The sequence below is a fragment of the Nipponia nippon genome, unplaced genomic scaffold, assembly GCF_047370975.1.
Source record: "Nipponia nippon isolate SJK-2023a ecotype South Korea unplaced genomic scaffold, ASM4737097v1 scaffold_5, whole genome shotgun sequence".
Classification (NCBI taxonomy): domain Eukaryota; kingdom Metazoa; phylum Chordata; class Aves; order Pelecaniformes; family Threskiornithidae; genus Nipponia; species Nipponia nippon.
In genome coordinates this window covers 71387868-71400711 of record NW_028262369.1, presented here as the reverse complement: position 1 = coordinate 71400711, position 12844 = coordinate 71387868, and the positions used below count along the sequence as shown (strand labels likewise).

Genomic DNA, 12844 nt, shown 5'->3' with positions numbered 1-12844 from the left:
CCTGTCTGCATTATTCTCTTAATAAGATCTCAAATTGACTTTTAGTATATTTGACAGAAATTTAGACTCAAAAATCTTTGACAATAGTATTTGAAATATAGCACTGAACATTCTTTTGGGTTTTCTTACTATAAGGCTTGATCTTCTGAGGTGCTGATGACATGTAATTCTTACTGATTTTTTTTAACATTAAAACTAGAAAAATTTGGTCCCTGTGTATTGATTTTTTTTTAATTATTTTTTTTTCCCTCAGTGCAGTGTTAAATCGATAATGAAAATCTCCTGTTTTAACATGGGCTAATCATACTATACAAACCTATTACATATATATCAAACAGACTCCTTTCTGTACATTAACCAGCAGACAGGGATTACCTCAGGTTAAAAGAAGAAAATTTTTTCTGTTACGTACTTCATTGTCTTTATTTTCCTTATATGCACACAGAAATGTGATTGGCTGTACAGAATTACTGAAGCAGTAAGTATGTGGTAAGCCAGAATGAGCCAGTGTAGTGTTCATTACAATAACGTACATTTTCTTTCTTTTTTTTTCCTTTTTTTTTTTTTTTTTTTTTTTTAATTGCACTCCTCTTGAAATGCAGTATGGCCTCCCTTTGGCCATGGCACAGGAACTAGCACAAAGTCTTGCCCAGAACCTTGGAATACAATGGGAGCCAGCTGCCAGGAAACCGAGTATGTACATGGACTTGGAGTTTTCTTTTGTCCTCCTTAGCTAAATATATAAACACTTCCTTTGTAATATTTGAAACAAATACCAAACTTGCTGTAACTGTAGAACAGAATTGCTGCTTTTGGAAATATATGCACCAAAATTTGAGTTTAACCAAAGTAAGAGCCACGAGTTTAGCACTCATTTTGCAATGACCTCAGTGATGTCCTGTGTCAAGAGGTTAGAGTCATAACCAACATTCAAAGGTTTAATGGTAAAAACACCATTCATTTAACTCATAACTCCTTATCTATAATAATGAAATCTGTAATTCCTATAGAACTATCACTGACTTCTTAAAATACAAAAATATCTGATTCATAATTGAAGAAATGGTAAGAAGCTGTAATCTAGTCCAGGGTGACATTTGCTCAACTTGTTACCTTGCTGCTTCACAACCAGAAGATTAGCCTGATGTGGCCTTAACGCATGTAGAGCGTAGGTACAAAAGCTGCTGCAAAAGCCCTTTTTGGGGCTAAAGAAAATTGTTGGTTTTTTCCACTCACATCGTGTAAGCAATTTGGCTACTTTCTCTCTTTGTTTCTTCTTTAAAAATGTGAATGATAATGCTGACTTTATTTTGGAATCACTTCAGAAATCTGCAAATTAGGAAACAACGTGGAAAAGTTTAGGGAATGTTGTTTTATAAAGCATCGCTTTTGAGTTGTGTAAACATGCAAATTGCTAAAATACTTTCTATGTCATTGTTTTTTGATTACAGGTAAAACAGAGTTCATATAATTTGGAAATCAGAATCTTTTTAAACTGTAAGATAGAGGTTTTTAAAATGATAGCTTAGTGTCCTTATTTGGATACCCTTTATAGAGAAAGATTAATGAAAGACCTGGATAGAGCAGAAATAACCATATAAATAATCTGTGAATATTTTCTGTGGAGAAAGAGTATGGATTTGCAGTAGTAACTAGAATGCAGAACCTTTCTTCTTGAAAATGTTACTTCTTTGTAGATAATTTTTATGGGTAGTTTGTAACTTCTGTTTTACCAACCACAAGATGTTGATCTTTTGTTTTTATTTTATGAATTTAGTCACTCTTGACTTACATGCTATGGCTGTAAGTAAACTGTAAATCCATTTTCACTCAACTACTTTTTCTAATGAATGTTTGATTGGCTGATTCATGTATTACTATTAATAATTCTATGCGAAAGGGAAAAAAAGTGGCCTGTCCAGTAACAATTCTCCTTCAGGGTGTTCTGTACACATTTTAGGATGGAGGAAATGTGATGTTTGTAATCATCAGTATCATGTATACTGCACATACCCTTGTGCTACCTGTTTTGAGAGCATGTAGGGAAGAATGTTGCCAGCTATTTTTAGTTTTCTATACTTCCTGAAACTTTGTGTTGAGTCTAAGAACATGCACATATGGTAATTTGAAAGTACTGCATTTATATTAAGTATATTAGTATCTCTTCAAGTGGGCTGGTTTCCTTTTTAGGGCTAGAATCTGTACAGCCAAGCAACCATCTAATCTTTGTATCATTAGTCAAGGTCCATTTTTATAGTGAGTACTTTATATTTATTGCAAGCGTATTTATAACTGCTTTCCTTTTCTGTTGTATTTTGGTCTTGTCTGAGAAGAGTGTGACTGCACTGAATCCTGGGGTGGTTGCATCATGGAGGAAACGGGGTATGTCATAACTATCAGTAATTGAGGGCTCTGGAATGACTTCATAGTTTACATTATGACATAAATATTTATGTATTGGGTTTTGTCTGTGTCTTTTAATACTAATAAATGAAAAACTAGAAGCAGTTGGAATAACCCAAGCATACAGATCAATGATTTCAATTTTTAGCAATTCATTCCCTTTGCTATTCACATTTTAGGAAGCTGTTCATAAATCTTACATTTTGAAGTGCAACGCAGTGTATTCACTAATGCTTTGCTATACTTACAATGATTGAAAAGTAAAGTATGTATACTTTTTCCATTAAATAAATCAGTTATACTTTTTACATGCACCTGAAAAAGTGTTATAATACAGTTTTGATAAGTGATATTTCTGTTTTCCTCCTAAATTTTCATTATTTTTTTCCCCAATTCCTTCAAAATTCTAATTTTGAGTGAACAGATCTCTCTGCTTCTGTTCCAGTGAATAAAAGTAGAAACCTGAAGCTTTCAGCAAGTGCTGTCAATCCTTAGCTAAACGGTCAGTCGAGTCTGGGGAGGAAGCACATCTATATGGGAGGAAACCAGATTTCATTGCCCTCTACTGTCACACACAGCCAGAGATTCTTTTCTCTGTACTGTAAGCAATTGATTAGAAAAGGATAGCTTCTGAAACACAGGTTTTTGAGTCTTATAAATCACTTTGTGTCAGAATTCTTGTTCACTGTGGAAGCTTTGTTGCAAAAATCATGGAGAAAATTAGTTATAAATAAGACAGAAAGAGCTTAGTTTCTTCATATGGTGTTTGGAAATTGGTTCTTCAGTAGAATTACTGTGTGGCTTTCCTGTAGACTTGTAATTGTCAGCCACCATATGAATGCAACAGAAAATTATTCAGTAAGTTTGCTTCTGGAATTTGAAGTAAGGCATTGATCAGAATAGAATCTAGCTTCCTTCCTATGGTGAATTCATCAAAGTATCAGTTTCGGATGGAAATATCAGTAGAAGAGGTTGTGGAACAAACCTCTTGTGTAGATAAGGTAACAGTAAAAAAAAAAGTCAGGAGCAGATGATAGTCACCCAGAAGCTGAAAAAGGACTGACTAATGATATGAGTGAATAATTAGCTGCAGTGTAAAGCCTTTTCACTTAACTCCATCAGTGCCAGAAGACATTTTTTTATATATAGAATAATTCAATGGGGAAATGTCAGCTCACTGCTAGGAAAGGAATGGAGAACCTCCTTATGGCATGGTTACCCCCATCTTTAATAGCGTGAATAGTTCTCATTCCCAGATCTCAAAACATGGCTAAGAAAAATATCAGAGAGTTTCTGTGTGAGAAATAACTAACAAAGTATGTTTTCATCAGGCTGGGAAAAAGATGAAGATGAGGGAATATGAGAGAAGTCTGTAACGTCATAAATAACATAGCAAATGATTACCATTTCTTCCAGTGTAAGAACTAGGGAGACATGAAGTGAGACTAGCAAATATGTGACAGAAGAAAGAGGATTAATTTGTTTTTCTACCAGTCTGTAATTAAGCTGTGAAACTTCTTGCTATAGCATCTTGTAGATGCTAAAAGATTTTGGGCAAATTCATGGGAGAAAAGACAATGAAGATGATTAAATAAGACTAAATAAGACAAAATAAGGCTTACCGAGAAAGTAATTGAGCTGAAAATTATTGGAAGCTGGAAAAATATTCTGCAAGTAGTAGTACAGTGCTCTGTTCTCTACTCTTCCCTGGGCATATTCTCAGGGTCAAAATCAGAGACGGGATTTGGGTAAAGTGAATTTTCAGTCTGACCCTATACAGCTGTTCTTATGGCTACAATTAATTTTACTTTAAAAATTAACCTTATTAACAGGACCAAATTAATTGAACAGTTTTAAAACCCTGGCATGAAATCAGGGATCTGGAATGTAATCCATCTTTTAAGCTGAAGCTGCAGGGAAAACAAACCCAAGAGAACACTGGATTATGCATGCAATTGAGAGGGTGCATGGCAGCTATTACGATAATGTGGTTTCACCTTATTAAGAAGATTAGAAGACTGCAGTTTCATATACTGTAGATCCATACAATAGAAATATAAAAATGCAAAATGTTTAAAAAATTTGTTTTGTTCTGATTGTATTGTTTGAGAATAAGACTAAGCTGACATACTGTTGCACACAGTGGTTGTAAGAAACTGGGATTTACAGTATTAAAAAAAAAGTTGTGACCCCTCTGCCCCCTTCCAGTAACTGTTGGTGTTTCAAGGCATTTACTCAGCTAATTCTTTGCCATTTTAGGGTATACCATTCCAGGAAATTCTCCAAATGCAGCATTGCAGAATACAAAGAATTTTTACTTCGTGGGGGAGGTGCCTGTCTTTTCAACAGGCCAACAAAGGTAATTAATATGTTGGTAGCCAGCACCTCTGCTAAACATTGTAATGAAAATGTAATAATTTCACTAACACCCATCTGTTCTCAAATTTATTCAAATGTCTATGTGGGTATTTTCTTGAAATTGCTTGTAATTTGCTGACTGTTCATTCCCATATTTAAAAATAATCTTAAAAGGAATGCAACTTGTTTTCCACAATTCTTCATGCTCAAATAATGACAAATATTGCAGTTTATTTCTCACAGCTAGATACATCCCTATTCAGCATAAATGCACTACTTATTAAGCTGGAAGTAGTGCAAAATAAATCCAGAAGTGAGGTCATAGTGCATGTTCTACATACGCTCAATTCTTGGACTTTTTGCCTGACGTTGTTAAAAAGAATGCCAGTTACCGGACTAGGAATTAGAAATCAATAGCTTACTTTGTATAGACGGTAGCAGCTTGTGGTTGTTCTTAAAGTTAACTTAAGTTCAGTTTCATTCAGATGTACATCTAGCAAACTCTCTAATTTATAACTGTTTCCTTGTACCATCCGTTGCTTTTTTCGCCTAAAAACTTATCAAGGTTATAATTTTTTCTAAGGTAATATTAGTATGACATCCTTCTAAAGCTGAGTAGTATAAAAATATTCCATGTGGCTCTTTTTGCAAAGTAAGATCAATCCAAAGTACTAATATTCTATTTAATCATGGCGTCAAACTTGCTGTCCCTGTAGAATTTAATACCACATGAGACTATAAGGCTGTTCTGTTTGCTGTGCTGTACCCTTTGGTAGACCACCACCTTGCACAATTAACTAAAAAAATTTTGCTTGTTAGAGTGTTTTTTAAACTGTTCCCAAGGTGACAATCTTTGCTTATAGAATAAGAATGTAAGAAGTCTTACAGAAAAGAGTAAATAGGGGGCAAGAAAAACACAGCTTCATTTTTTGAAGATGGTTGTCTAGCAAGGTAATGTGAACAAATTGTCTGTATACAGAATAAAATCCCGGTTTACTTCTGTGAAAATGCTCCCAGGAGAATGGTCGAATTATCTTTATGTGTTATTTATGTCAGTGTTTCACAGCTTTGAAGTTAAAGTACTTTGGGGGCGGGGGGGAATTATGCAATGTTTAGAATCCTATTATTTTGAGGTTGGGAGGTAAGCTAGAAAATGGTGTGTTTAATCCTTAGGTAAATAAACCATAGTTGTGTTAAGCAGTCACCATGATGTCATTTTTTATTATAAACTTTTAGTTATGCTCTGACATGTATATGAACATTTGATGGTTCCTGATTAATGCTGTAGGAAATTTGTGTGTGTTCTGTTATTTTCTTGCATTTCTCTGGTTGACCCCTTTTTGTTTTCTTATGGGCTACAGGTCCGATAGCCAAGTCTGTCTGACAGAGAACTGAATTTCAGGTTCAGAATAAGAAGCCTTGCTGTTTCTACTGAAGCATAGTAGTAACAGTGGCTTATAGAGAAAAAAAAAAAAAGAAATTTCAGTTTTCTGAATTGTGTCAACATTGCTAGTGAAGACGAGTACATATGGGTATTGCTTCAGTGTAGTTTTGCTTCTGGCACCCAAAATTGTAGGTGCTATTGATTGCCTATGTGGTTTACGCAACAAAAGTAAAATGTTTTCTTTCTTTTTGATTAGGCATTATGATTTCTTTCCCCCCCTGCCCTCCCGAGATACTAAAGAGGAATTGCATCGAAGTTTATAAATAATTTGTATTTTATTATATGTTATGTTTCATATCTTGATGATCCTCAACAGCTGTACTGCCACTAAACCCATGCAGAAAGAACATGTTTACTCGCATCTTTCACCCTTATCTAGCTGTAGATTTATCTGGTCTCATTTTAACTTGTTAACTTTTGACTTCTCATTTCAATCATATTCTAGTGATGAATGTGTTTCTATTGCTAATATCCCAGTTAAATTGGAGATTTGTGATATTCTTATAGGATTTTAAAGCAGAATTATTATATTGAAAACAGATAAGGTTTTTGCAAAATTATTTGTGTGACAAGACTGAAAAATATCTTAAATCAGCTTTAATCAAAATTATGATATGTGAAACCAGTATAGAATCTATATCATCCTGAACTGTAGAATTTATCTGTATTGTATCTATCCGGTCCTAGGATTAACTGTTTAGTACTATCTCTATGTGGTTGTGTTATCCTAACTTACTAATCAGGCACATAGAACTTCCTTTTGGCAGTGTTTCTTAATGTTTATTATTTTCACGCACAAACATGTTACACTGGAATAGACAGTAGCTAATTGCATGAGCAAGTATGGGTACCTCAATAGATCCCAGAGATCATATTGCTGATGGGTTTCTTGAAGGAATTGTCAGGGAAATGGGAGTCCTTAGAATAGGAATGAAGTTCAAATGTTATGCCCTTGAGTATTATTTTATTGTCTCTCTGTTTATCATAATTTTCTGAGATCAGTATTCTCCTAAAGAGGGCTAACATTCAAGTGATTTAGTTGTACATCTTTCCTGTCTGAACAATTCTGACTAGCAGCAATTGAAAAACATGCTCCCTTCCCCATTGCAGTAGCACAGCATATATATTCTCTCTCAGAGCATGTTTCTGTAGTATGACAGGAAAGTCATTTGATATTAGTTTTATTCTTACTTTTGGGGGGGTCCTTTTTTGCTTTCAGCTCTTTGAAAACACTGAGTGTGGAAACGGATATGTAGAAGCAGGAGAAGAATGTGATTGCGGTTTCCGAATGGCAAGTAGAGTTATATATTACTCCACAAGTCTTTCTTACAAAATATATTAAGATAAATTATGTGATTGTTAACGGAGGGGGAAAGTTTATGGAAACTAATTTGCTTTGCCTGTTGTTGGGGAACAACTTCATTAAAGGACTGTGTTAAAACATTTTGTCAAGTGAGAATGAGTGTGAAGACAGAGTGCGTCCTCAGAACAGTTCCAGTTATGCTAATGACAAGGTGTAGCTGTTTCCCAGCAGTTTTTGAATTGCACTGTAGAAGCGCTTACCCCTTTACTTTTCCTGGATAGCGTGCCTGGAGTGGTAGACTCCTTATCTATGCTTTGGAGATAGGTGCCTGTGTTGGGACAGAATAAGTAAACTGTCGTTTTCTTCTCTATTAGAAGAAATATTTCAGTAGAAATATTCCAATAATGTTTTTGCAAAAATCTGCCCTGTAGATTTGAGTCCTAATTCTAGTATTTAGATATAATTGCATTCATGATTAGTTTTCTTAATCTTTTTTCTGCATTGAATGCAGTTTGACTAAGCAGCATGCATTTGGCACAGGCTATTCCACAGCTGTGAAGAGGCTTCAGAAGGTGGGAACCCCCTTGTTGCTATAGGATACATGTCACTGTTTTCCCTTTGCTTTAGTGTTTGAGCATTGGAAGGGATTCTTCCAGCTGATAATTGCAAGTCATCAGTGCTGAACTGAATCTTCTGTCTGCTGGTACATTATAGTTTATGGGAAAGATTATGAAGAAAAAACTTATTTAAAATGGAAAACTAAAAATTTTGCTTAATATTTTCTTCAGGAATGCTATGCAGACTGTTGTAAGAAGTGCTCTCTTTCTAATGGAGCTCATTGTAGTGATGGACCCTGCTGTAATACATCATGTCTTGTGAGTGTTGCTGCAGTGTATCTATTGTTCTTTTCAGTTGTCCATGGAAGTCATGTGCAGCCTGTTATAGTTCAAAGTGTGTTTTATGTAGAATGAAAAGGAACAGCTTATGGAGGCATAATCTTAGTCCTGAACTGTATGCTTCATTTTCTAGTTTGTCCCACGAGGCTATGACTGTCGATATGCAGTGAATGAATGTGATATTGCAGAGTTCTGCACTGGAGATTCTGGCCAGGTATGTATGCAGAAGCTTTCTCTGCTTACACTATTGATACTTGTTTGCACTCATTTTTATATCAATTTAAGAGGAAAATCCAGATTAAAAAACTGCACACTTATACACCCAAAGTAACTGGGGACGGGGGGTATTTTTTAATCCTAACAAAATTTTTAAACATAAGAATAAACTACCATAAGCTCAAAAAAAATTAATCTAAGTGGACTCAAAATATGACTTCTGTAGGTTTATTTGTTTTTTAAAATTCATGGGGTTTCATGTATCTGTGTGGTATTGGTGTCAGATACCCTCCTTTGCTCTTTGCCTGGTCTATAGCTTAAGTACTAAGAATATACTGCAAATGTGAATGGATTCAAAGGTAATAACAGTAAGATTTTTATGAAATAAAATAGTTTACAGTATAAATGTAGAAAATTACAACTAATTGAGTATAGAATCATAGAATCATTGAGGTTGGAAAAGACCCTTAAGATCATCAAGTTCAACCATTAATGTAACACTACCAAGTCTACCACTAAGCACCACGTCTACAGGTCTTTTAAATACCTCCAGCGATGGGGACTCAACCACTTCCCTGGGCAGCCTGTTCCAATGCTTGACAACCCTTTTGGTGAAGAAATTTTTCCTAATATCCAATCTAAACCTTCTCTGGCACAACTTGAGGCCATTTGCTCTCGTCCTATCGCTTGCTACTTGGGAGAAGAGACCAACCCCGACCTCGCTACAACCTCCTTTCAGGTAGTTGTAGAGAGTGATAAGGTCTCCCCATAGCCTTCTTTTTGCCAGGCTAAACAACCCGAGTTCCCTCAGCCGCTCCTCATAAGAATTGTATAAAGCGTTACTTTTTTTTGAGTGTGCGCTCATGTATGGTAATCTTAAAAGTTGTGGATCGTATGCATTTATCTTGAAAACATTTGGCTAATACACAAAACTATAGGAATAAACAGCAACCAAAAGGTTGGTTTAACTTGAGTTCTTTTAAGTAGTCAACTTTCTGTACAGCTTCCATTTTCACAGCAACATTGATGCTTTAGGTGATGCATGCTCCTTTTCAATACTGAGTATTTAGCTTCAAGGTTATATAAGAGCTTCATAACTTTGCTGCAGTCATCTACTGCATCAGGTTCTTAGCTTTGAAGAAGTAAGATTCAGGATAGATTCACGTCTCTCTCTGGGCATTGGCTGTAATTATAGATGCCAATAAATTAACAGTAACCTCTTTTTATATTATCATCTGAGACATCCACACTTACAGATAAGTAGCTGTTGCTGAGATTTTATGTTAAATCTTTAATTCTGCAGATGGAGCATTCTTAATGGGAGCAAGAAGGGCTTGCTTATGCTAGAAAGGCTGCCTTCAAAGTATTGGTTAATATGGTACATTGCAGCAGCATACCCTTTCCAAATCTTCCCAGGTCCCTTTCTGATGAGGAAAAGCTTTGAGAATGGTCTGCTCCTAGCTTTAGTAATGTGAGGCTTCTGGACCTAATGACTTGTTCATACCAAAAAAGTTCCCAATGCCAAGAGAACATGACAGTTAACATCATTAAAATCCACAGCTCTTTAAGCAATAGACTAGTAGGCTACAGCTAGGTGCTCACTTACTTTCTTAGTGGAACTGAAATGAGTGCAGTGGCAGTGTTGCAAACATGGCCCCAGTATTAGCTACCAAATATCCTGTTACTGAACACATTTGTTTTAATTTTGCCTCACCTCCTTAATTTCTACTTGGAATATGCAGAAAGTTAGAATCAAACCTTGTATTCATGGTTCAAGATGTTCATTTTTTTCATTTGTATTTGTAGCTATAAGGATTCCTGCACTATGTATGTTATCTACCCCCCCCCCCCCCCTTTATATGTTGTGCAATTGTCTTTTAAAACCGGGAAAATTCTGTATTTGATCCTTTGACGTATTGTTACAGTACACACGATAAAAAAACATTCTTCTTTTTTTTTCAGTGTCCACCAAATCTTCATAAACAAGATGGCTATGCCTGTGATTCTAATCAGGTATGCAATGTTTTAAAATCCCTGACATCAGCAAATAGAAGTCAACCAAATACAAGTTTTTGGTTTTTTTTTTTGTTTTTTTTTTTAATCCTGTCTTCCATATTTCTTCATAAATTTTGTCTTTTGGACATCAATGTTGCTTGTGCTTTATGCACTCTATGAATAGTAAAAATTTCTACTTTGAGTAAAATCTGCTTGGTATCTTTACGTATTACATGTATATCTTTTATCGCACTCTATGTTAATAAGTTCTTTACAACTATGTAAATGAGAAGTATAAAGCAACTGTTGAAATGTCAGTACATATTAGACTCTAACTGACTTTGAGAACCTGGGCCAAAATGTGTACTCCATCTACCCAAATTCATGAATATATCCCAATATGTGGGTGAAGAATCAAAATGAGACATCTGTTGGGGGAGGGGAAGGAAATGAAATAGTGTTCAGTTCTCATTGCTAACATGTTGTGTTTTGTTTAGGGTCGTTGCTATAATGGTGAATGCAAGACAAGAGATAATCAGTGCAAATATATCTGGGGATCTAGTAGGTGGACTTTACCTTAAATGTATTTTATTTCTGGTTAATTCCTGCCTTTGTTTTGTATTTTTAGTATTTTTATTTTTTGGTCTTGCCACTATAAGTTAGTTTTCTGCTCAGTAGAGTAGACTGCAGTGAGAAACTGTGGCTTGATTGCCAAATGAAATTTCGAGTTTGGGAGTGATGCCAGTGACATTGTTCTGACATGATGTGGTTGCAGACATAGGTAGGGCAGCAAATGCTGGACTCTGGTGGAATTAGGTGAGAAAACATACAAAATATTGGCAACTTTGAGTTGCTGTTACCAGGGAAAGGAAAAAAAAAAGGGTTTGAGGATTTTTTTTGGTTTTGTTTTTTATAGTTGAAACCAGATGTTTTGGGGTTTTTTTAATGACAGTTGTCAATTCCATTATCCCAGCAGTGGTTCATGCTAAAGCTGTTCCACCTTACCTCTCTTTGCTATACTATCCTACAAGTCAGGAAAATTAGTACATTCGTGTGAATTTAAGTATACATAGTACGAATTCAAGCCCAGAAGTGTTGTGTAAAATAGAATTGCTGTTGCAATGGATTTTGCTTGCAGCTGAGAGGGGATGAATGTTCCATGTAATGACTTTGAGACAGTTCAGCAGAGCAGAACTATCAGGATGTCCTGTACTCTAGCACATAATGTTTTCTCGTGCATTTTGTCTAATCATAACTGCCACTGCTGACACTGCCCGTTTGAGGCAGAAGAATCATTCCATTCTAGGGAAGATGGGAGAGGAGGGATATAATTTTATCATTTATTGTTTGTCTTGTACAATACAAGAGATGCTATATAAGTGTAAAATTGGATGGAGATAGCATTTTCTTTGTCTTCTGATGCCTTTTTGAGTTTTATGTTGCCACCTCACATTTATTGATAATATTAAAGTCAGTAGATGTTTTTGTTAACTAATTTCTTTGTATCTTACACACTTATATTTTAAAATACTTGGTTCGTCTTCTGTACAAGTGTTTTTTTCTGAAATTACTCTTATTTACCTCTAATATTTTATCTTCCTCTGTATAATTGTTGTACTTTTCTTTTTTAATTTTTAATTGATTTTTAGAAAAAACAAATGGGCTTGTTAGTAAATAATTGTGGTTTTAAACCTATTAGTTCAGATTTCTACTCCTAAAAAGCAGTAGAAATTACACTCTGACTGTTCAACCCTGTTTTCTCTGTGACCTAAAACATAAAATAAACATTGAGCTGATGTCAGAACATATACTTATGGTATATGCCATGTATAAAATCTTTGATCTCCTGAAATACAGATCAGGAATAATTGCAGTGCAAACAACTAGATTAAATCTATGTGCAACTGTTATGAAGTGAACAAAATTAGACCACAGATAAAGTCAAATGGAGACGACAATAAAGGCACTGTGGAGATACTTTTTTTAAAAAGTTCAGAGCAAATTTTGAACATGCAGCATTATTTTAGAAAAGTCATCTGTAGGTATTGCAGTTTGTTTGCTAGATTCCTACTGTAGTCACTGGAAAACACCATCTGTGTACACAGACGTGTGGTTAGATTTCTGTTTTGCATTAAAAAATACAGAGAACTGCTACAATAAACTATGCAGGTTTTCAAAGCTCTCAGGTTGCTACTGGAAAGTACATCCCTTTTTCCTTTCTTCATTAAC

The 12844-nt window shown here is 35.1% G+C and overlaps 1 protein-coding gene across 6 annotated transcripts in view; it reads left to right on the top strand.

Annotated features, from left to right (window-relative positions):
- The window catches only part of ADAM23 (ADAM metallopeptidase domain 23), a 79919-nt gene that overhangs the window by 44450 nt on the left and 22625 nt on the right, over nt 1–12844 (top strand). For all 6 annotated transcript variants that reach the window (XM_087731734.1, XM_087731735.1, XM_087731736.1 and 3 more), the window contains exons 13-20: nt 603–693; nt 2334–2382; nt 4663–4762; nt 7425–7496; nt 8297–8383; nt 8538–8618; nt 10583–10633; nt 11113–11176. In XM_087731734.1, the coding sequence (XP_087587860.1) occupies nt 603–693; nt 2334–2382; nt 4663–4762; nt 7425–7496; nt 8297–8383; nt 8538–8618; nt 10583–10633; nt 11113–11176 (595 nt within the window). The remainder of the gene's footprint in view (nt 1–602; nt 694–2333; nt 2383–4662; nt 4763–7424; nt 7497–8296; nt 8384–8537; nt 8619–10582; nt 10634–11112; nt 11177–12844) is intronic.